This window comes from Onychomys torridus, chromosome X (assembly GCF_903995425.1).
Source record: "Onychomys torridus chromosome X, mOncTor1.1, whole genome shotgun sequence".
Classification (NCBI taxonomy): domain Eukaryota; kingdom Metazoa; phylum Chordata; class Mammalia; order Rodentia; family Cricetidae; genus Onychomys; species Onychomys torridus.
In genome coordinates this window covers 9,346,130-9,371,400 of record NC_050466.1, presented here as the reverse complement: position 1 = coordinate 9,371,400, position 25,271 = coordinate 9,346,130, and the positions used below count along the sequence as shown (strand labels likewise).

General features: G+C 37.5%; 1 protein-coding gene across 1 annotated transcript in view; it reads right to left on the bottom strand.

Moving 5' to 3' along the window:
* LOC118574251 (amine oxidase [flavin-containing] A) overlaps positions 1-25,271 on the bottom strand; it is a 68,035-nt gene that overhangs the window by 19,743 nt on the left and 23,021 nt on the right. Inside the window, exons 4-5 of the mRNA XM_036175059.1 lie at positions 4,990-5,094; positions 4,224-4,315 (exon numbers count right to left, since the gene is read on the bottom strand). Of these exons, the coding sequence (XP_036030952.1) occupies positions 4,224-4,315; positions 4,990-5,094 (197 nt within the window). The remainder of the gene's footprint in view (positions 1-4,223; positions 4,316-4,989; positions 5,095-25,271) is intronic.

The following is a 25,271-nucleotide window of genomic DNA, read 5'->3' as shown; positions in this document are numbered from 1 at the left end:
CCATCATCCTTATCAGTAGTCTCTTCTAGAAAATATTCACCCGCCAAATGTTCATACATCCTGCCTCCCTATGTATCTACAGGTCATTCTTGGAAGAGATCATCCATCACAATCAGTCTCACTCTTAGTTTCAATAGTACATCCCTAGAATATACTATGTCATCCACAATCTGCTCTCCAATTGTCCTTTGCCCCTATGAATTATTCTCAGAATATATCCCATCATGATACACAATTTTTGCATCTATTCTCATTCCTGGAAGATGCCACCCAACCTTCTCCATGCTGTCCTAGTGGCTCATTCCTGGAAGATACCATTCCACCCAATAACATCCAACCTATCCTATCTTACTCAAGCCCTTAAGGGTGGCTGCTAGATGACATAAAAATTTTTCTTCCTTCAATCTCAAGTAGGTCATCCCTGATAAATACCAAACATCCCTTTCTCTACTTGCCCTGCCCTCGGGGTCCTGGTTTTTTTCTTAGAAAATAACATTTCTCTATACCATCTTTCTGCCAGTTCCCTCACTTCCCTATCTTGTTTCCCCAAATTTCCATGTTTCCTACTTTGTGCAAGCAGTAGTTTGCTCAAGGAAGATCACCTCTAGTAAGCATATCCATCATTATCTCTCTGTACAGACTATTCCTGAAAGCTTCATGCTAGGAAGTTACTATTATCATTGCCCAAAATATCCTCCATATCCCCTATGCCCCTGTGAGTCAATCCTGAAAGACAACACAATATCACACTAACCCTTTCCCTGGATAGAAGCTCTGATCCTGTCTCATTATTGGGAAATATCCACCCCCAAACAAGGTCTACCCTTCAATCTTCCAGACTCTTTTTAGTAAATGATTCCTGAAAATTATCCTTACCCCATCTCCATTTCATCTTTTTTAATAAGATATATTTATTATTTTTCTGACCAAAGTGCAATGATTTTTAAAATCTTTTTAAAACAAGTAACCATGAAAAAATGTATTCCAGAAAATAAAATACAAATGGGAATTTTAACCATTAGATTGTTTTTTATAATTTATAACTCTGCATTTAGTCTAAGAAACAAAACAAAAAAAAGCCTGAAGTGTTACTAAAACAAGAACTGAATCATATTAACATAAACTAGCACATGCGTGTTCCTACTACTAGGAACTGTGTTAACATCAGTTTAATGATGACTAGTCCTATGTCACAGAACATAGGAACACAAGTTATTAGACCCTTGCACCACAGTTGATGTCAGAAGAAAGATGACAATCCTATCAGGCTCTGAAGCCCCTGTCCCCTGACCCAAACCTTGAAAGCATCTTATACCTATCTGTTCTTATGAACCATTCCTGAAAGATGTGCTCCTGTATCATTCAATGTTCTGTGTATATACCCAGCTCTGGAGTCACTCCTGTAACATATATCCTTACCTACTCTTCCTTTTTTTCCCTAAGAACTCGGGAGTCATTCATGGAATAACACATCTTGTCACATTGCCCACTAATCCTGCCTTCCCTGTTCTTGTGGGTCATTCCTAGGAGATGCCATCTACTTCTAGTCTACATTTGTCCTTTCTGTTCCCAAATCTGAGCCTATGAGTCATTCCCAGAAGAAAATATATCACTCTTCTCCCTGCCTCCCTGTAAGCCTTCTTGGGCCATTCCTATAAGATACTATAACTTACACTATCTATCCTTCACCTTCTTTCTCTCTTTCTTTAGAAATGAAATAGGCAAATAAAACAACAGAATTTAGAAGAAAAAAGCACAGCACACACACGCAAGGCCACAAAAATACAAAATTGGACTATCATATCCAAGCAAAAAAACTAGTAAGACAGAAGAAAATGTCCAAACAAAGCAATATAAGACAAAAATTTAGAGAAAGACATTTTTGTGTGTGTGTGTGTGTGTGTGTGTGTGTGTGTGTGTGTGTGTGTGTGTGTGTGTTCGTCATCTACTGCTGGGCATGGGTCTACTCTTAAGTGTGGTTTATATAGCTGGGCATGGATCTACTCTTAAGTGTGGTTTATATAGCTGTGGGTTCATTCTTAATTGTTATACAGGAGCTTCATTTGCTACACCAAGGAATGATTTTTTTCTATCCTTAGAACAACTAAGATTCCCTTTGTTAGGTACTTTGTTAGCACTATGTAATTATGTGTTCAATGTTTATCTTGCCTGCTAGAAGAATATACCTACATGAGAAGCTAAATATTAACAAATTCACCATTATATTTCAGTCAGTGTCTGTAAGAGTGCCTTCACATAATAGGTCCAGGATAAATACATGCTAACAAGTATGTAAGTATTATATGTACCAATTCAAATACAGACAAAACAAATATAAGCATGTGCCACACAGCATTTTGATCTTTGAATGATGCATATATGATATTCCTTCCGTAAGATTATATAGCCTACTAGTCATCTTAGTTCACATACACTTTGGAATATTTATCCATGAAATTGACTAATACCATATTTCTTAGAAGATATCCCTATCATTATAAGTCATGACTGTAATAGTAAACTGTAAGTTACCAAGTTAATAATAAATCCTAATTAAAATAATTGAATGGTTTATATTTTCACTCACTTAGACTAGCTTCACATCTATATCTATATGGAAATTATTTTTTTTAAAATCAGTTTTACTTTCATCTTTGAATATAGGTAAGGGGCTCATTTGTTGGGTATCCTTGGAGACAAAAACAGAGGGTCAGATCCTCTGGCGCTGGAATTATAGGCAATTGTAAGCTACCCAACAAGAGTGCGATGATCTGAACTCAAGGTTTCTTGTTAAGTAACATCCAAGTACTCTCTACCACTGAGCCATCTTTCTAGCCTCTGGGATTGATTTTTTAAAAAATATGTTTTGCCAGAGGCAATAAGAATATGCAACAGATGACAACTGATATTCCTAAGGTCAACACACCAGATGAATAACTCTGATGAAGGAACCTTGTCAAGCAAGGCATACAGGGCCACAAACTATGAACACTGTCTGCTTCTATCTGTAATTTTCTCATGTGCTACTACAATTCTTCCTTAAACAGCTATGGGATTTTCCCACTGCCTGGATAGATACTGTTTTCTCCATGAATGTACTGTGCATATTTATCTGTGGATTGTCAGGAAGACGATTTCTTCTTAAGTTGTGTAATTTTGATGAATGAAAATAATACTAGGATATTTTTCATAGCTAGGCCTTTGTTAGACAGAAAGTGTGAGAAACTTAGAAATCTGTTTTAAAAAGCAACAGCATCTCTCCAGTTCTAGACAGCTACATACAATTAGCTGTTTTAAAACCTCAGAGAAAATTCAAAGTTGACTAGTTGCCCCTTAAATGAATCGCACAAAGACAGATTCCCAGATATCTGATTGTTGAACCAAAGTCAGGTATAAGGCAACTTTGGAGTCAGTTCCCCGTTTGTTAAACTGGCTGATAATGTTAACATTAAAGACATAACTCCCTACACAAATTCTAACTCTCTGCACAAACTCCTAATCTCAATTTTATGTTATAACTCAAGGTTCAGCCAACTAACAAAAAGTTTGTTGTTTATGTTTAGGTCCTGGGACGCTTTTAAGGTCACTGTCCCTCAAAAAAGTGTAGAGCGCTATGTGCCTCCTGCCCACGCTTTATAGCCTGCACATCAGGGAGCCTGGCTGAGAGCCAAGCATTGCCATGGTTTTTCGCTCCCAGCCACGCCCAGACAGCGCAAAAAAAAAAAAAAAAAAAAAAAAAAGAGCTTTCTGTTGGGACTATATAACTGTAAAAGCAAAGAAGAGATTTCAGGATGCAGTAATAAGAAAATTACCATCATCAGAACACGTGTGTGCTCCTTTCCTACCACTTAGATATAAAAAGTTCATTTCTCACTGACATTGTGGATTTTTTGCATACCCTGAGTGTGGTCTTGGAGCTGGTACTCTCAAAGACTGCAATAATGTTTACAAACACTGCTTTTGTAAGTAACCTCTATACAACATAAAAACAGTTACTCTTTTTTATTCAAGATATGACTCTTTTGTCCAAAGATATTCTACTCTATGTACCTACTTTCATAAGTTTCTGATTCATTTTCTACTCAAATCTGCTGACTAATAAGATTACTATATTTCTTAACTTATCCCTATAAGTTGCTAAGAACAGCACTACTATTTAAGACAAGATACCAAGGATCAGAGGGAAAGATTTTTAAAATAAGATTTTAAGCATTCAAATATACTTTGTCCAGCAGATTTTGTCAATGAGCTCTTTCATGGTCATCTTGTCCCATTCCTCAGCATGTTGTGCTTGCCATGGTGCATCAGTGGGGATCTGCAATAAAAGGTCAGACACTCATGAGTGAAGGAAACTGCCACCACTGCTCTACTACTTTCTTCAGAAAAGCCTTCATGTTAACCTCTGAAAACTTTTTTCTTGGTGTCTCCAATGGCTTGGAAGTGCATAGAGAGGTGAGATTAATCTGGAATTTATACCTTAATTCTATTGTCAAACAATAGTAACAATAGTGATTATAACTACAGCACATATAAATTTATTTGTAATTGGGATGATGGTCATTATTAATATCAATATTATTATTGGAAGATCACACCCATTTTTAGCCCCCAAATAAACTTTGATATAGAAAGTCCTTCTCTCCTTTACTATTTAGAGTGGCATTGTAGATACATAACTTTAAGTAGATATTTGGCAGAAATGTCATATATATGCTCACAGGCATAGAAGTGAAGCCACACAGGCAGTAGTATAAGCAAGAGTGGTTTTGAATTCTGGTTCCCTTGCTGCATGATTTTGAGTAAATTATATAAACACTGGGCATTCATTTTCTCCATCTGTCAAGTGGAAATCCAGCTTTTGCAGAGTTGCTGATTACACAAGAAAGGGCATGCATCAATGCAAATCAGCAATGCCCACTGTACCTTGCAAGGATATTAATCAGTTTCATTCTTCAGCAATGTTATATGCAAACCAAACACACATTTTACCTCTTTTCCCATTTCATCCATTGTCCTCCACAGGTTGTTATAATCCAAATATGCCAAGGGATTCCACACAGGTGGAAATGCACCACGAAATGGGTAAGTTTTCCCCTGGAAGATAAAATAAAGGGAATTAATTAGAAATGGATAATACTTAAATTACATGGCATTCTAAAGCCACAGAACCAGGTTGGCCTGTGATGCAGACCTGTAATCCCACAAGATCAGGAAGTTGCAGTAGAAGATTCCATGTTGCAAATTTGAGGTATTTAGTGAGTGTCTGTATTAAAAATAAGAAGGAAAAAGAGGGCTGGGGATTCAATGGTAATGTGTTTATTTAGCATATATAAGGCCTTGTGTTCCACCCTCAAGACTACAAAAAATAAGTAAATAAATTAAAGATAAAAACCAATTAATATAAATCATTTTCTTGCCGGGTGGTGGTGGCGCACACCTTTAATCCCAGCACTCGGGAGGCAGAGCCAGGCGGATCTCTGTGAGTTCGAGGCCAGCCCTGGGCTACCAAGTGAGTTCCAGGAAAGGCGCAAAGCAACACAGAGAAATCCTGTCTCACAAAACCAAAAAAAAAAAAAATCATTTTCTGTGCGTGTATGTGTGTATGTGTGTGTGTGTGAGAGAGAGAGAGAAAGAGACAGACAGACAGACAGAGACAAAGAGGAGAGACATAAAGTATGGACTTGCCTGAGTGGATACACATGAAGGTCAGGTCAACTTTGGGTCTCTTACGTGATTACTCTCTACTTTATTTTCTTAAGACAGGGTCTGTTATTGAACTTGGAGATCACTAGTTTGACCACACTGGTTGGTCACCAAGTCTCTAGGACCTGACTGCTTCTGCACCCCTAGTCTGGAATCATATGCTTGGGGTCTGGTTTCAGGTCCTCATGCTTGTGCAAAAAACAAACACTGAGCCATCTTCCAACCCCAACCTAAAACATTTTCAAAGCAACACCATCCTCTACTGCAAAGACATTCCTTTTGATGTAAATATATTTTACCTAAATAAGCCTAATTTTAATAAGATTGCTAAAATTGCTCCCAAGGTTGTGTTAGCTGTTTTACATTTACAGGAAATTATAGCTTTGACTCATTTTTACTTATTAGGACAAATAAATATATAAAGATAAAACTCATTTTAGTGTAAATAATGAAACTATAATATTCTCATCAAATCTCTCTGGAAATGTGAGTGATAACATGAATAAAGGAAGACAATCTTTAGATACATACAAGTCACATCTCAGTTCAGTTTTAAAGGTTTTAACAGGATAAATGAAGACTGGCTAGACTACTATGTCTGATATAAAGAATCTAACTATTAGCAGTGTGGAACAACAGGCATTTGCCAGTTTCATTTTTTCAATTCCATTTTTCTTTTCTAAATGTACCCTTGTTTCCTTTTGGGAAATTGACACTCCTCTTTGTAGTTTTTACTTAAGGAGCATGATGCCCACTGTCATTAAAACAGGAATATGCTAGATTCCTTCCAACTCCTGATCTAGCCCAGCTATGAGCTTGTGAGGTGACCTTGGCAAACCATGTTAAAAGATTTGACCCTATAGTTAGTTCATCATAACCCAAGTACAAAAGAAAGTGGACTCTCTTCTCTGAGACAGCATGCCAAACAGATGGTTCCTGTTGTAAAGACCATGATTCTTGTCCCTAACTTGTCAGAGTTCCCCTGCTTTCTATAGATTCTCAATTATGATGTTCCAGCCTCATAAATTCGCTTTGTTACCTCTAATAACTTTGTGTAGCTAGGTACTAAAATGTCTAATGTCAAGATAGTTTGATATTTAGAAACCATTTATTTCACTTTATTGTGTGACACATGTTATGCTAAGCAAAAATAAGGGTTTAAAAAAGAGAAAGAGTAGGTCATTTATAAGGTACTATCTGCAAATTTAATTCATTTAGTGGTTTCTCGGGTTCTTCATCTGCAGATCCAATCAACTGGAGACAGAAAGCATTAAAAAAACTATACTTAACATGCACAGACCTTTTCCTTGTTGTTATTCCCTCAAAAAAATTATAGCAATTATTTAGATAAAATTTACATATGTTAGATATTAGAAGCAATCAGAGATGATTTAAAGTACACAGGAGAATGTGGATAGGATATACACAAATAACATTCCACTTTATTTAAGCACTGAGGCATCCCCAGATCTTGGTTTTCACAGGAAGTGTTGAAACCAATCCTCTGCAAATACCAAGGGGCAATTATAGTTAAAAATAAAGGACTTCTCAAAATTCATAAAGCACAAGTCTTTTATGCTAGTAGAATTTCTCATGAAAATTTTATTTTTATATTAATAAATATCTGTAGAAAGTCAATTGCATGTACTGCATAGTATCAAAAGTTGTGCCAGACTTTCAAAAGGTTCAAGAAAAAAATCCTGACTATTAAGGCAAAGGCACAAGGCATGACTGTATGTGCATACTCTCTCCACCCCCACAACTGAAAAAGAAAACATGGCATCCATTAAATGACAAAGAAACAAATTTCCTTTCCACTAGCAAATTCAAATAACCTTGGTTGATTATGTGATCTGATTTCTTATCAGAAAATGCTATGTTGAAATGCTACAATATAACTTTTTGGGACTCCCAATCCTTTATCACTGTCATGAGCATCATCAAACATTTATTGAACTTTCTTCATGCCTGGCAGTGGCTGAAACTCTTCATATGCGTTATCTCATGTAACGCTCACATCAGCTCTGTAGGGGCAAGGACTACTAATATTTCCATTTTATAAATAAGTAAACTAAAGCCTAGTGACAGCAGCTAGGAAATAGTATGAAGGTAATTTCCTCCCCCAAAGTCTTTCTTCATAAAATGTGTTTTCTTCACTCCTATATGGTTGATGAAACGTGGAGATAGATTTATTTTAGATGCATTTTTAACTTCCCCAATAAAATAAAGAGAATCCCCACATGTGAAACATACAAATCTTCTCCATGTATCTTTTCTGTTTCTAAAGAGTAAAGTATAGAGGAAGAAATACCAAGGTTGTGATTGCCAAGGAAATGTGGCCATCTTTGGGAAAGGCTAACATATTTTCTGAAAGAAATAGAAACATTTTACACAAGACAACTATAACTCTGGAAAGGAGAAAGGCTGGACTGACTTGATAGGTTGGGAAGCCTTCAGAACAGCTGATTCTTATTACAATTCTTCCCTAACTTGAAATCTCGAAAAAAATTTATATTTGCTCTATAAAATGACTTTTTACTCAAACAACAGTCATATACAAAACTGATCTCTGCTTTGAAAAAAAATTTTTTTGAGATAGGGTCTCATTATGTAGTCTTGGCTGGCCTAGATTTCAACATGCAGACCACGGAAAAAAAAATACTTTAAAAAATATTCTCACCCGTCAGTGGTGGTGCACACCTGCAATCCCAGCACTCGGGAGGCAGAGCCAGGTGGATCTCTGTGAGTTCGAGGCCAGCCTGGGCTACAGAGCTAGTCCAGGACAGGCTCCAAAGCTACAGAGAAACCCTGTCTCGAAAAACCAAAAAAAAAATTCTCATTAATTATTCCATAAAATATTATAAGTGTCATATTACTAATGAAATTCTCCTCATAGTACAATATCAACTTGAGTGTGGTTACATAAAGTCTTAATGGTCCCTCAATCCAAGCATTCATAAACACACACAGACCCAGGAAAGGTCAAAGAACAGGGTGAGGGGAGAACATAGCCTAGTAATCTCCTTAATAATGGAAGCCACAGATAGTCTAAAAGACGTGAACTTTTATCCTGCTGACAAAGGCACCAAGTAGTTTCCTCTCTATCAGTTTCTGACTTTCTGTTCTCATTTTCCAGAAAACATAAAACTGCTACAAAAGCACACAGATGCTTCAAGGAACTGACGACTTTAAGGCAACAGATTCCTCTTTTCTCACAAACACCTAAAAGGGATGATTTATCAATGGCTACTTCTAGATTACACAACTGGAGACTACACTGATATGTGTGACACACTAGAAGAGGGCCTGGGAATGTCTCTTGACTAAGAGAAACATGCTGAGGCTTTCTCTGTGTCAATGAGACTCCATAGTTTCTCAGCGAAGTGTCAGCAGTTTCTCAATCCAAACAAATTCTCTTCAAGAAATGCCTTCATGGCCTGAGAGTGAGGCAGGGGCTCTAAAATACTACTTCTAAATGACTACCACTTTTTTAAAGTAAAAGGAAATAAAGAACCTAGAGAAGCAATTGTTCATGTTATGCTTATATTCTAAAACCATACTATCTTTCCAAAATAGCCTTTAATCACTGAAGGACTGGTATAGCAGAAATTATTTATGCTGAGTAGAACACAATGTTCCTGGAATCATGCTCCCAAATATTTAAGTCCACTTGAGAATCACATGTTCATTCTATCAATGTTCATAATAATAGGAGGTTATTAACAGGACATGACAGTTTACAAGTAGCACTTACTAACTGGCATGCAGAAAAGTCTCTCTTCCTTATACTTTCATATTTTAGTTAAGGAAAAGGAAATGAGGACAATCACAGTATTTTAAGTAACTGGGGAAGCTGCCAAATAGCTTTCTTTAATCATCCAAAAAATAAATAGCTTATTTATTGGCTTGGGAATATGCCTTTAAAACCCATATGAATTCTTTGGGACTTGCCTATGACTCTGTTTTATAACAATGCCTGTAAGAGAAATCTTTCCTACAGTTCATAACGCAGGAAATAAAGAATCATCTGAAAAGAAACCCATTAATTCAGATAGCATCATTATATTGTTTTAAAAGTTAACAAAATAATTTTCTTTCTGTTTCTGAATGCAAGTAGCCAAGTTCTCCTCAAACATAAATAACTTCCATTTTACCTAGAAAAAGCTTTCACATTTTACATGGAAATAACTCTCTTTAAATTGCCATTCTCTTTTCATTTTCCTTGTTGATTTTCTTTCTGTTTGGTATTGGGCATCACAACCAAAAACTCAACACATTTAGCTTACTCTATCCCTGAGCCACACCCTCACACCTGCATCTCTCTCTTATTAACCACTCTCAAATGATGCTTGTTTCTTCATATCTCTTTATTTCCTATAATGTGACTTGTATCCCTCTCACCGGAATCCATAGAGTCCCCTTCCCCTTCAGCTTATAGCCAGACCTGAAGCCATGAATTTTATCCACCCCATTAGCAAGTCGCTATATCCCATGCACTCCAGTGAATTGTATTGGTTTTTCCATATATCCATCTACTTTCCCAGGATTCTCTCCCCATTCTTTGATCCACAGAGTGTTCCAGGGTCCCATTCTCAACCTATTCCTTTTTCTCTATTTCCCTGGGCAACTAACTTATCTACCTTCAGTTTTTGTTCTTATATTTATTTACACAGTGCTATAGTTTGCATTTTTTATGTCTCTGTTCCCTCTGTTCAGGAGTATGATTGTGGTTTACATCTCACACAACTTCTGCATGTTTGCTCATAAACTGGTGTTTAACGTATCTGTACCCCATCTAAAGATTTACACAGTTGATACCTGAGTTGAGTATGAGTAGCCCAGACTCCAGAAAAAGAAAATCACACTAAGGTATAAATGATGCACTCACATCAAGACTGAAGAGACTTAATGTTTAAGTCGTCCTCCCAAGGGATTCTAGTTATATACAGAAATTTAAAACATCAAACTGAGAAACTTTGCTGAGCAGAGATCTATAAACTGAATATCATAAGCTGTTCTGGGTTTCAGTTCTGTATCATTATTATTATTATTATTATTATTATTATTATTATTATTATTGTGTGTGTGTGTGTGTGTGTGTGTGTGTGTGTGTGTGTGTGTGTGTATGAGCGTGCGCACGCAGGTTCACACATGCTACAGCATGAATATGGAGGTCAGAGGACAATCTTTTAGAAGTCAGTCCCAGCAATCCAAATTTAGACTAGTACTATGCAGCAAGTGCTCTTAACAACTAAGCCAACTCAGCCATCTCTCCAGTACCCACTGATGCCCTAAACTCTTTTTACTTGCAGTATTTCTGGATTTCCTCAGAATATTTCAGGGTGCTTATTAAAATGTGGAGTATAAGGATCCTATCATTAGGCCTACTATATCAGGTTGTAGAACCAGGGAATCTATATTTTTAATAAACAGTAGATCATCCTGATGCTCACCAATGTTCAGCCATTATTACATTTTAGGATTTATTAAAAAAATCATCTCATTCATTATGCCTCTTGTCATGGGTAATGGCATTCTTTGAATGATAAAAAGTCAAAATTATAAATAATTTTTATAACCTTGTTTTATCTTTATGTTCATTAAACATCAAAAATAATAAAGCTGGATATTATAGCATATATTTGTAATCCCAGCAGTTGGAAGGTTTGAGGAGTAGGAGGATCACAAATTTGAAACCAGCAAAAGCCTTCCTGTCAAAACAACCCCAAACACTAAGGGAAATGATCCTTTCTGTTAGAGTTGTTCATTCGCTATTCTTTCTACTTTTCTTTTTTAGGGGGTGGGAAGGCACAGTTTTTATAATATGACCCAAGCTACCTTCAAATTTGTAATCTTCCTACCTCAATTACCTATGTATGATGATTAGAGGCCCGCATCACTATGCCTGCCTTCCTAATTTGTTTTAGAGAATTACTCATTTTACTCTTCTTACATTCTTGATATACTTCAGATTCCATGTCTGATTTCTCTTGCTTTCATTGTTCCTAGACAACACTGTACCAGTAGCAAGATGAATCATAAGGTAACATAATTTGGGTAGCCTTGGATGATTTTTCTAAGTTACATGTCTTTAAAGATATTCAGTCATTTATAATATATATTGTTTTTACCATACTTGTAGAGAGGTATGTGTATGTGTGTATGTGTAGATACATTGTGCTTAAACCCTGTTAGTGCCTAACAGACATAATTAAGTTCATGTTTCTTAGTTCAGATTCCTGTCATCCCAACTACCACCCCATTAATCTCCATGTTAGCAAGAGATAGCAAGATCAAGCCTACAATGCCACTGAGCTGGATTCTCATTTGAGAACTTATCAGGCATGCTCCTAGACCTGCGTATAGTAAAATATCCATTGATAACACCGCATCTCAAAGCTCCCTAATTCTTGAGCCCATAACATGGGCAGAGAGAATTCCAACAGGGTTGCCAGGCAACAATTATATTCTAACAGTCTGTCACAATCTGATACACCTCCCCATGCTAAATCAACCACACCCACACATGAACTCAGTTGATATTCTCATTTACTTTATCCAAAAGACAAAAGTCTCCCTCTGACTTGTAACTACTTTTACTTCTCTTTTACAGCTACCTACTATGGCTGCAGTCTAGCACACATGTAAGTGAAGTTATACATATAAATAAACAATGGGACCTGGAAAGATGTGGTCTCAAGAATCCCACCTAGATACCTAGGTCATGAACTACTTGTGCATTCTCTGATGAATGACAAGAACATGGCCCCTGGCCTTTGCCAGGCTCACTGCTATATTATATTGATTTATATATGTGGCTAACTTTCCAGATTATTCTCAATGCACACAAAAAGACAAACTATGCTTCAAATGTGTTTGTACCTGCTCTATTTATACTGCCTTGTGACTAGCAGAGTTCCAATAAATGTTTGTTTTAAAAAAAAGATACAAAGTGGGAAATAAAATGTCTGCTTTTTATAGCCTAGCTTGTATCACATCTAGTTTTCCCAGAAAATGTCTGATCATTTTCAACACAAATGAGTCCCTCTTTTTGCCTCCTTTCCCTCCCCTACCACCCCCCTCAAATTTCTAGTGAAATATCAACTCAGCACTGACTTTTTGTTGTTTGTTTTTGGATTTTTGAGACAGTTTCTGTGTAGCCCTGGATGACCTCAAACTCAGAGACCCACCTGCCTCTGCCTCTTGAGTTCTGGGAATAACCACGTGTGCCACCACTGCCCAGCTCAGCACTGACTTTTAGTATCAGTTCTACAAACAAACTTTTTCCAAAATTACTTTCAAATTGACTAGAACTTACTATGTGAAAGATGATGAAATGAACAGAGAAAGATAGAAGACTCAGTCTCTTTGGGAATGTAAATCTCTAAAATCATTTCACCTGTTAGCATTCCTCACACTAATCTTACCAGATGCTATATGAAAATAGGCTCTAGGGTCATAAATCTGGAAGATCTTAGCTTATGGTGAAGTAATCTTTTTTTACTGTCTGACTCTGTAGGACTTCTAATTTGCTAATGGGCATCTTGACTCTCTAATATAAGTTTAGAATATGGAGTATTTCCAAAATGGATCTGACCACCAAACTCCTTTAGTGCATGATTTTAGATTGATATTCTTTAGAAAGTAAACACTCAGAAAATATTTCCCTAGGTATTATTTTTTCACATTCTGGATTGCACTGGCAGGAGACTAAGACAACATGAGAAAACTTTCTACCTGTAACCCATGAGAAGACAGTCTCATATGTAACCCTCTGGACAAGAGTGTACATCATTCCATTACACTAAGTAGAACAGGTGAAATAAACTGAAACAGTTTGCATATCCAGCTAAAATAAATGGGCATCAGGGGCTCTGTGCTGAATCTGTCATGGGCACGTCCCCCTTTGTTACAAGACAGCAAAGTGAGAAAATATGGCATAGAAGATCAAAAAGACCAAGGGCAGAGCAGAGTTTGCTAGCTAGACTGTTAGTTGAGTATGCTCATATTGCATATTCCAGTGATGGGGCAAATGCAGGTCTGCCCCTGTACTGGAAGAAGCTATTTCACTGCATTGCTCTAGGATCATGATGATGGAGATAATGATGGTGTGAAGTATGAATAAGAGTGTTCCTGCAGCCATCAGACTAAAACAATCTTCCTACTATTTGAACATCAGAAAAGTATTTCTTAAAATTGCCACAGGTTCTGAAGACTATCCCATTAGTAAATGCCCAAATAAGTAATTAGCAACTGTTCCCATTTTTGTGCTCCAGGATCTACTTTTATCACACTAGCCAGCAAATGTTGCCAAATTGATTCCCTCCTATTGTCTCTTAAGTTTGATATATTTTTAGACATTTACTTCCTGGATATAGCTATGGAAAACAGGCCGCAGAGTACTTTGACAAACACATAAAATTAAATCTCAGCTTGCAATTCACATGTGTATCATGTGAGTCTGACAAATTACAGTAAAGTTATGGGAATGAAATGAAATGGAAGAGTTTAGTAATCATTCCCTTTGAAAGTGTTAACATGAGAACAATCTTCCAGAATGAAAAACACTTATTTTCATAATCTTCAGGACAAAGCTGTATACTATACTGAGTGGTAGTTAATACTTGAGAATATTCATATGGTTCCATTGAGAATTTTCTTCTGATTTCATGAACCCCAAGTGCAAAGCAAAAAATAAAAGGAAGTTCTATAGAAATAGTACTGGACTCCTCAATTCCTAGTTATTGACATTATTATCATTATTTGCATCTTTTAAACTTCAAATTCTATTTGTGAAGTATAGTTATGATACATTATGAGGCTCTCACAATGTCTTTCTGTTATTTCTATAAGACCTTGAACTAAAGTCATTCTTAAAACTTTTTTCTCATCTTAGTAGAAATAGTCACTAAAATGCTGAGATCCACTAAGTTTTCAAAAGGTATTCTTTTTGAAATTTGAACTAGAGGTGAAAACGTTTTGAGTTTATATCTGAGACAGAGAATTACATTGCAGCACCAATCTTGTGGGTGGCAGAATACTGGGTAATGACAGAAACACTTTCTGGTTAGACCAACATGGGACAACTGAATTTCACTTCTTCAGGAGGTGCCCAGAATGGAATGAGAATGGGATTCATAAGACATGGGAATGTTTTTCAGGTTTCAATTGTTATAATGCAACTCTGCAAAAGTTTGAAAATATAGAATCAAATATTGAATCTTTCAATTGCAGTTTGTATATGTTTTGTAAGGTGGAGGTAGAAATTACAGAGATGGAAACAGAAAGGAAGCAGAAAGCAAAGAAAAGGAAAGATTTTCTTTCTTCTTTTTTGCTTTTCTTCTTTAAAAAATATTTAATGAGTTCTCTGAGCATGTTTTGATCATATTGGCCAACTCTTCTCATATCCATCTCCTTTCACTACCTGTACAATTTTTGTCCATTAAAAAAGACTAATTTGTGCTGCTCAAATAATTCTTGGATGTGTAACCTTCCACTGGAGCATGGTTGACTTATGGGGGGGGGTACACAGAAATTGGACATGAAGTCACATGCCTAGTTGAGAAACTATTAGCACTCGATAGCTGTTAAGGGAGGGAGAGTCAGTTTTCTCTAAGAAACAGGGTATCTTAATCTCAGATGGTATCATAGAGACTGATGTAATTTCTCTGGAGAAAGCTGCTTATTTAATGTTTCATTCCATTCAGAAAGTTATTCTGACTATTAAACCAAATCCCAAAGCTACAACTGAGAAGGTGATTGTAGATCTACAACCTGAATGTAAGAGAAATCATTCATATCCAACTGTGGGAGCCCACAACTGACTCAGTTTCCCAGTTTGAATCTGAAGTCTATTCTGAGTCAATAGAGTTCAGACTTGTTTGCTCCAAGGCTGTGAGAAAGTCCTGATTAGCCCACAGAGTCTCCTTGAAGGGCTGTGAGAAAGTTCTGATTAGCCCCACAAAAAGGAATACACTATCTAGCTAGATGCAGGCTGCTGATACCAGCCAGATTGAGATAGAAAAAGAAACCACCTGCTCCTTGACACAAGGCAGGATAGATAGTGGTTGAATGCCTGTGCTGTGCATTGTTCTGCATCTGTCCTTCAAAACTGTATATAAGCTGGCTGTGAAATAAACTCAGGGCTGTCTGGCAGTGACCAGCAGACCTCTCGACTCTGTTCTGTCTTCTTCATTGTCTCTTCAATCTGCATGCCTCTACCCAGCTACCCAGCTGACTGTCAGCAGGCTCCGACATCTAACCACTCCAAGGCAGCAGGACAATTCTCGTACTTTTCAATGAATGGGTGGAGATAATTCCTATAGTGAATTATCACTGATTAAAAATGACAGAAAAGCCAATAATTGTGGTGAATCTCTGTAATCTCAATACTTTGGAAATTGAGGCAATATAGTGAGAACTTGTCTAAAAACAAACAAACAAACTAGAGTGGAAGGGATAAAAGGAGGAAAAGGAAAAAGAAGAGAAGGAGGATGCAAATATTAAAAGGGCTCTGTGTGGCAAGAAATGTAGGTCAGTGATAGTACCAGGCCCTGTGTTTCATTGCCAGTACCATGAGAAAGGGGGGTTCTATGCATAGTTAGTGGAGACTGTTGTACAACAGTGTGAATGCACTTAATGGCACTGAATTATATAACTAAAATGGTGAGTAATTATAGAAAAAAATCTACTAACCTCTTTTGCTATGTTATGAGTTGCCACTTTGACTGAATAGAATGTTTCTATTGTAGAAACCACATCTGTGTGGTATCCAGAATATACAGAACATAGAAAGGAGCTTCTGAGAGGAAAAGGATAGTGGCCTTTTCTTTCAGTGCTGTGAGAAAACCCAGTGTCACATATGCTAGGCCAAAGATTTACCCTAGAGGTACTCTCACACTCAGCCCTTGTGGAAAGCTTTAAACTTATAATTCTGTCATTTAGATCTCTGGTGATCCACAAGCAGCAAATTAAGTCCTTTGAAAATCTGTTTGTCTCTTTCTCTCTCTCTCTTTCTTTCTCTCTCTCTCTCTCTCTCTCTCTGTGTGTGTGTGTGTGTGTGTGTGTGTTTGTGTGTGCATGTGTGTGTGTATGTGTGTGTTTGTGTTTAAGTTACTCAGAAATATTTATAAGCTACCTGCATGCATATTTATACTATATATTTGATATATCAAACTGAAGATATTTAAATATTTTAGCCTCTGTTGCAAAAAATACCTACCTGCTGGGTGTGGTAGTGCATGCCTTTAATCTAGCACTTAGGAGGCAGAGGCAAACAGATCTCTGAGTTCAAGGCTAGCCTGGTCTAGAGTGAGTTCCAAGGCAGCGAAGCCTATACATAGAAACCCTGTCTCGAAAAAAACCAAACCAACCAAACAAACAAAAACCCTACTTATGAGTGGGGGATTCAAATGAGTTAAAACATTTATAAGCACACTGTGTATGGAAGGCAATAATAGTGCCATAGACTCAGAAAGGATGCACTTAACTAATTAAAAGGGATAGCAACATCCATTTAGGTTTTTTTTTTTTTTTGGTTTCTGAAAGTGGTTGAAAATGAAAATACAACTTCTTGAGATAAAAGAAAACTATAAATTAGTATAGAAAAGATGCTAAAATAATCTTAAAATTAAATACCCCTTATTCAAAAGAAACACCTATAAACCAAAAGTGAAAAATAAGGTCATATTAGTAAGCATTGAGTCAAAGTAACCCAAAAACAGGCCTTTTGTCTTCTCCAGGACACTTTGGCTGAAACCAAGCCCATCTCTTGGCAATAATAACATGTACTTAGTATTCTAGGACACACACATTCTGAAACATTTTTGAGTTTAGAAACCTGTAGTAAATAGCCATAGGCAGAATAGAAAATCGAGCATTAGGAAAAAAATGCTTACCATGCTGTTACTAAGCTTCTAAAGTTTTAAATAAAGCTTTATCACACTACTCTATAAAAATAAATGTTTAGTGCATATTTATGACTCCAGTTTTATTTAGAGAGGATGTGAAATGTAGGGAGAAAGTGAGAATATGCAAATATCTCAATTTCTATTTCAAAGCAGGTCTTGAAAATGCCTGTTCTGGCTCTGGCTGGGGTTTCCCTCTCCACATCCTTCACCACACACTGCAAAAATTAACAAAAGGTTTCTATAACTCAATAGAATTCATTCATAAAACAAATATAATAATGATGGATCATCTTATTTATGAATGTGAGAAATTAATCACTCAAATAAGCACTCAGGATCTCATGCTTCCCTTATCATCTAAAGAGGAAAAAAAAGTAGAGAGTGTCTTAAACATATTTAGCTATTTAGCTGATACATTTAAAGTCTATCCTTTGGGTTAAGATGGCAAGATTAATTTATATTAATTTCACAGATCATATATGCTTACTCCAATAATGACATACCAAATTTACAACATTTAACCAGGAATTGTGACTCATGCTTGTAATCCTAGCAATCAGAAGACCTAGACAAAAGAATCACTGTGAATTTGGGGCCAGAATAGACCATGCAGCAAGACCATGTCTCAGAAAGAATGAAAATAAGGAGAATGTGAATAAGAAGCAGAAGCAGAGAAGAGGAAGAAGAGGAGAATGAGGAAGAAGAAGACATCAAACTTTGTGTACTGGCTAGTTTTATGCCAATTTGATACAAGCTAGAGTCATCAGAGGAAGGAGCCTCATTTGAGAAAATGGAAACTCTCTCCATAAGGATGGGCTGTAGGCAAGCCTGTACAGCATTTTCTTAATTAGTGATTGATATGGGATGGCTCATTGAGGGTGGTCCTACCCCTGGACTGGTGGTCCTGGGTTCTAAAAGAAAGCAGGCAGAGCAAGCCATGGGAAGCAAGCCAATAAACAGCACCCCTCCATGGTCTCTACATCACACATCAGCTCCTACCTCCAGGTTCCTGTCCTCACTACTTTTGATGATGAACTGTAATATGGGACTGTGAGCAAAATAAACCCTTTCCTCCTCAAGCTGCTTTGGTCATGATGTTTCATCACAGCAATAGTAAATCTAACTAAGACATTTCATAACACCCATATGTTCACTGTAATCATTTTTGTTATCATGCAATGCACTTTATTAGACAAATGAATCCAGGGCTTTTACAAGACAATGCAAAGAGTTATAAAGGCAATTTGTGCTATTCACTGTGGTGGTTTGAATGCAAATGGGCTCCATAGATTCATAGGGAGGGGCATTATTGGAGGTGTGGCCTTGTTAGAGTAGATGTGGCCTTATTGGAGGAAGTACGTCACTGGCAGCGGGGAGGGGGGTTGGAGAATGGGGTGGAGGGGATGGGGGGGTGTTTGAGGTTTCAGAAGCTAAAGCCAGGCCTAGTGGCTCACTATCTCTTCCTGCTGCCTGTGGATCCAGATATAGAACTCTCAGCTACCTTTCCAGCACCATGTCTGCCTGTATGCCACCATGCTTTCTGCCATGATGATAATGGATTAAATCTCTGAAACTGTAAGCCAGCTCCAATTAAATGTTTTCCTTTATAAGAGCTGCTATGGTCATGGTGTCTCTTCACAGCAATAGAAACCCTAACTAAGACATTAACATGATACACTATCATGTTGGACAAACCCTTATTTTCCCTTAGAAGTAGAAAGAACAGTGAGAGCTGAGAGATTCTTCAATAAGTAGTTATTTTTCAATATAACATAAATTGACAATCTTATCTAGAATATTGAATACAATATCTTCCTACTTTTCCTTACCGTAAGAGTCTCCATTTATAGTTTCCTCATCATACTGAGAACATCCACTACACTTAGTATTGTAACAGGTAGTTAGCTACATTGCTATTTTAGGCTTCTGGACCAAATGACTGAGCAAAAGTCCACCAGCCCCATACATGGACACATAGGAGCAAACATGAGATAATGCTTAGAAAAGAAGCATCAAAAGAACTAGAACAAGTACAAACTGTAAAGCAGCTTCCTGGAGTCCACACACCCCCCCCCCCCCCCCCCCAACAACACAGAAGAGAAGAAAGACCTTGATCTGCATTCCTTTTCAGTGGCCCTTATTTATTTGGCAGGTTACTTGGCCTCTGAAGTTCAGGCCCTTTCCATTATATGAGCCGATAGTCCCTATATAAGAGCTTCAGGGGAGTAAGAGTTAAGTGAAATGACAGAAATAAAAACTTTGATACTAGGCCTGGAACACAGTGGAGGCTCCATAGAAGAAACCCACCCTTATCATTACTACAGGAGTAGTGCTGATCTTGAAGAATCAAGTAACATGGCAGAGGTTGATTGACTGTTTTATTTTTTGAGGGGGTTTTTGTTAATGCATAGTCTCATGTAATTGAAGCTTGTCTTGAACTCCTGATCCTCCTGCTTCCACCTTCTAAGTACTGGAATTACAGGCATGTACCACCAAGCATGGCTTTATGGGGAAGATTCGAATATGCCACTTGTCCAAAATGCAGACGATGCATGAGTTTATCAACAAATCTGCTAATAGAGCTATTGTGTTGATGTGCATGGCCATGAGACAGCAACGAGTCAGAGATTAATAACAACTTTGTTGTTGTTTGAGACAAGGGCTTGTTATATAGCCTAGACTGGCCTCGAACTTACCATCCTCCTGCCTTAGTCTCACAAGTGTGCCTACATATGAAGCTAATAACTACATATTGAAAGCAACCTCAGAGTATCAATTCCAAGGCCACAAGATGCCTTTTTCCAGTAGCTTATATGTAACAGCTCAGTGACATTTATGTTTTGGTAAAAGAAAAATATAGTAGGGGTTGAGTATGTCCCATCTTCAGGAAAATGAAGTTGTGCCTTTTCTTGGAAACAAATATCAAAGATCTTATTTACCTAATGTTAGAGAAGGACTCAACAACAATAAAGGCAACCCTAGTGCCACTCTTTTTAAAAAAATAATTCTCCTTCTTTAACTTAGACACATGATATATCATGAGCATTTCCTTAAGACTTATCATGAGCTCATCTTCTGTTAAAGCTTGAAGTGGGGTTCTTTCAAATCATAATATTATTACACCAGCATTTCTAAAAGTTAAGATTTCCTGTGAAATTGAGAAAATTCCATGGGTATTGAAAAGTTCAATACTTAACTGAATATACTAAATTCAAAAGGTCCTGTCAGGAAGGTTGGGTAGCATACCAGAATCTTATAGCTTGCAGGCAACATCCAGATTCTTAAACACCAGTTTTTCATTTTAATCTTACTTTGTCTCAATTAATAATAATGGGGTAAAGAGTTGATAAGATCGCTTAGTGGGTAGAGGGGCTTGCCATCAAGTCTGATGACCTGAGTTCCATCCACGAGACATACATGGTAGAAGAAAATTGACTCCCACAAGTTGTCTTCTGACCTCCATACCTGTACCTTAGTATGTGCACAGATACATGAACACACACACACACACACACACACACACACACACACACACACACTAAATGTGATTTTTAAAAGAATAATGGTGGTGTCCAGAGAGATGGCTTAGTCAGTACAGAGCTTATTGTGCAAGGAAGAACTTGAGCTTGGATTCCTAAGCTTGAGTGCAGCATGGTGCATCTGTAATCCCAGCACTAGGAGGGCACAGATAGGCAGATAGATACCTGGGTCTTGCTGGCCAGTCAGTCTAACTGAATCAGTAAGTTCTAGATTCCTATGAAAGACCTTGTCTCAAAAATAAGGTAGGAAACAGTTGATGAATGGCCTCCACATATATTCACACATATGTTCACAGACACAGGCACACACAGGCGCGCACACACACACACACACACACACACACACAGAGAGAGAGAGAGAGAGAGAGAGAGACAGAGAGAGACAGAGAGAGAGACAGAGACAGAGAGAGAGAAAGAGAGAGACAGAGAGAGAGAGAGAGACAGACAGACAGACAGAAACAGAGAGAGAATGAACATATGGCATTGAATTACTCACCATGTGCCCCTGTCAAATTCTTACATTGCTCTCATGTTTTAGAGTGGACATAACTGGGAGACCAGAAAATACTTAGTTGAGGACATAACTATTTTCATTGTTTGAAATGTACAAAAAGAAACATGAAACTGGCAGAGTAAGGAAGTGAAAAAAATCATTGTCTTTCACTAACTGCATCTGCTTATTTATCAGCCAATCTTCACTTAAACTGATGGTGAGATATTTTACAAACAGAAGAGGCCCAGTGCTTTTCTCTTCACTCCCTCAGTTTCATTTCCTGGAATTTATAGCGAAGTGAATAAGATGCTTTCAAGGATTAGCAGACTGTTACTGGTTTCATAGCTTTGTCAAGTCACTCTACCTCACTGAACCTTAGACTTCTCATCTGTAGAATGGGGAAAATCATGTCAGCCTAGGAGACAGATATAAGAATATAGTGAGTTCATACATAAAAAGGACTTGGTTCTTTATTCCTAGCCTCTAGGAACAATAAAGATCTTTCAGTACCTGACTCACTGAAGGAAGAAATAATATGAATGAGTCTGCTCAACTGGCTTCCAGGTTAATTATCATACCACCCGGCTGAAGTGCAGAGTAGATTGCCATGACTATTTAAATAGTTGAGCACAAAGGATTTGGTTTCCTTCTTCATATTAAATATGAAAATGTGAAAGGTTTCTGTAAATGGGGACTGCTATTATTTTTACTGTTATTATTACCCATTAGGCTAGGAAAATGCCATGCTTTGCAGAAATAAGAAAAGAGGAAAATTTTTTACTATGGCTTAATGAAGCCAACATTTCAAAATATTTTGTATATTTTTATGGTGTTTAAGATTGAATCTAAGGCTTCATCCATACTATGCAAATGCTCTGCCCCTGAGATATACCTTCAGTTGTCACCACTTTGTAAAACCTCTTAATACTTTTTGATCTCTTACCCTCTGAGCTCTCAATATTTCTAATGGCTACTTGTTTGTCTTCTCACCTGTTACTGTCACACACTCCTAGGTATCCCAAACTACATGTTTATCAAATTTGCTAAGAGCCTGACCTCCTGGTTGTATATTACTGTTCATAGATCACAAGTGTCCTTAATTTCTAGAAAATTCCTGATCCTTCTAGCTTCCAGACCCAACATGATGGTATACAGTCAGGGAAAGATGTGTCTTTTTCAAATAGGTATGGTGACTGGTATGGAAATCCTGTCATTTGGTATGAATTAATGACCCCTTCCCTCATAGTTTTAGGAAGTGGCCTAGAATAACAGACTGTAAAATTAACTTCTCAAGCATTTCTCTAGGTTCCAGTCACTACATGTTTGGCTTCAGTGAGAAACAATAACAGTGGAAAACGCTATTGTTTCTTAGGTGGATCCGAGGAGCTGAGTTTAAACAATTTCTTCCTTAAACACTAGGAAATGCACAAACAAGCTATACTCCCCAAGAGGATAATCCATGTACAAAGCAAATGAACCAAGTATTCAAAGACATGCTGGTTGAAAATTCAGAAGAACCAATTCAAAAGCTAAAATGGTCTCAAAATGTTGTGCTCTTTGGGGCCTTTAGAACTGGATCCTTGGTGAATCAGGAGTTGCTTGAAATGCACAGGTGTGTCTGTGTGTCTGAGTATGTGTGTGTGTCTGTCCCTCTGTCCAAGCAACTCTATCCCCTATGGCATGCAAATACATTAGGAAGGGGAGTAGGGAACAGGCTGGGAGGGTTATGGTATGCATCATAGTTACTTTTCTATTGCTATGACAAAGCACCACGACTAAGACAGCTTATAAAAGAAAACACTTAGTTGGTCTTAATATTTCAGAGAGTTAGAATCTATATGGTGGATCAATGCCTGTTGGCAAGAACAACTGAGAGCTTACATCTTGACTGAAAGTATGAGGCAGAGAGAGAACACACTAGGAATCACATAAATATTTAGAAACCTCAAGGTCCATTCTAAGTAGCACACCTTCTTTAACAAGACCATACTTCGTATTCCTTCTCAAGCAATTTCACCAACTGCGGACCAAGTATTCAAACATATGAGCCTGTAGGGACCATACTTACACTGTAAGTAGGGCTTAATAGGCCATCCTGGTAGGATCATGGCACATACAGTGCTTAAGAGCCCCAGCTCAAGAGGCTTTAAAGGAGAACAACATGAACCAGGCTAGAAATCATTCTTGTGATATTTTGGTAAAGAATATAACAGCTTCCTGCCCTTGTCCTAAGAATTTGCTTGAGCCTAAATTAAAATGCAATGGACTAATTTCTTTGGCAAAAAAGATTTCAATACAGCATACTGACTCTGCTGCTTTGTTATTAATAATCACTCTTAGGCAAGTCTACCATGAAAGAAAGCAAGTGGGGGAAAAAAAACAGTTTGAAGAGAAAAAGAACACCAGGAAATTTAATGTTGGAGCCAAGACATTTGCTGAAAGAGATGAGATCAAGGCAAGGCCTGATCTGCATTGGGATAAATGGAGGTATGTCCTCAGAACAAGACCCCATCAACCTAAGCTTCCAACTTGTGAAAACAAAAGGCCTAAGGAATTTTTGCTCCTAAAAATCAACACTAAATCAAAGCTTCTACAAATGTGATTCAAAGATTTGACTACCCTAAGTTGGTAGTCAAACTTGGCAGTGTTGTCCACATGGTTCTGGCTTTAGAATCATGAAAGATACATGTCTAAAAGGTTGAGGAATCTTCCTCCATGGTTAAGCAGAGCTGCTGAGGGCAAGAGTGGGACAGGAGAGTTACTGCAAGGAGGACCTGAGAAGCTTTGTAAAGCTGTGAAAATGAAACTTTGATTGTGTTGGGAACTCCAAGATATTAGAAGTACCAGTGCCATGAGATATCTACAAAAGAGAGTTGTATGCATGGAGTGGAACCACCTAGAGAGAGATGTATCTTTGCAGGCAGTAAGGCTGGAAAGACAGAGCTATCTAAGCTCTTTGACATCAGACATGGACCTACACGATTTACAGTTTTCCCTGCTAGGTTTCAATCTTCCTTTGGTCTAGTATTTCTTTGTTATGCCCAGATTCATCCTTTTTAAATGGTAAAATACATTCTGTGGCATTGTATTTTGGAAGTATGCAATTTGCTTTTTGATTTTACAGGTGGTGACAATTAAAAGATTGCCTTGAGTCTCAGAATTTATTTTGGAGATGGCCCCATAGGCTCATATGTTTGAATAGTAGTTCTTCAGTTGGTAGAACTGTTTTGGAAGGATTAGGAAGTATGCCCTTGTTGAAGGACATGTGTCACTGGCAATTGATTTTGAGATTTCAAGACTTGTGCCATTCTCAGTGTACTCGGTCCCCTTCCTTCTCTCTGTCTCCTGCTTGCAGATCCAGCTGTGAGCTTTCAGCTGTTCCTGCCACCATTTCTTTGTTCCACTATCAAAGATTCTAACTCTCTGAAACTATTAGCCCAATTAAATGCTTTCTTTCATAACTGACCTTGGTCATGGTGTTTTGTCACAGCAACATAAAAATAACTAAGATAGGATCCAAGACCTGAGACTTTGAAAACTGTTACAAGAAAAAGTAGAGAAACACTTCAAGGTTTAGGCATATGTAGGGACTTTCTAAATAGGATTCCAGTTATTCAGGAAATAATG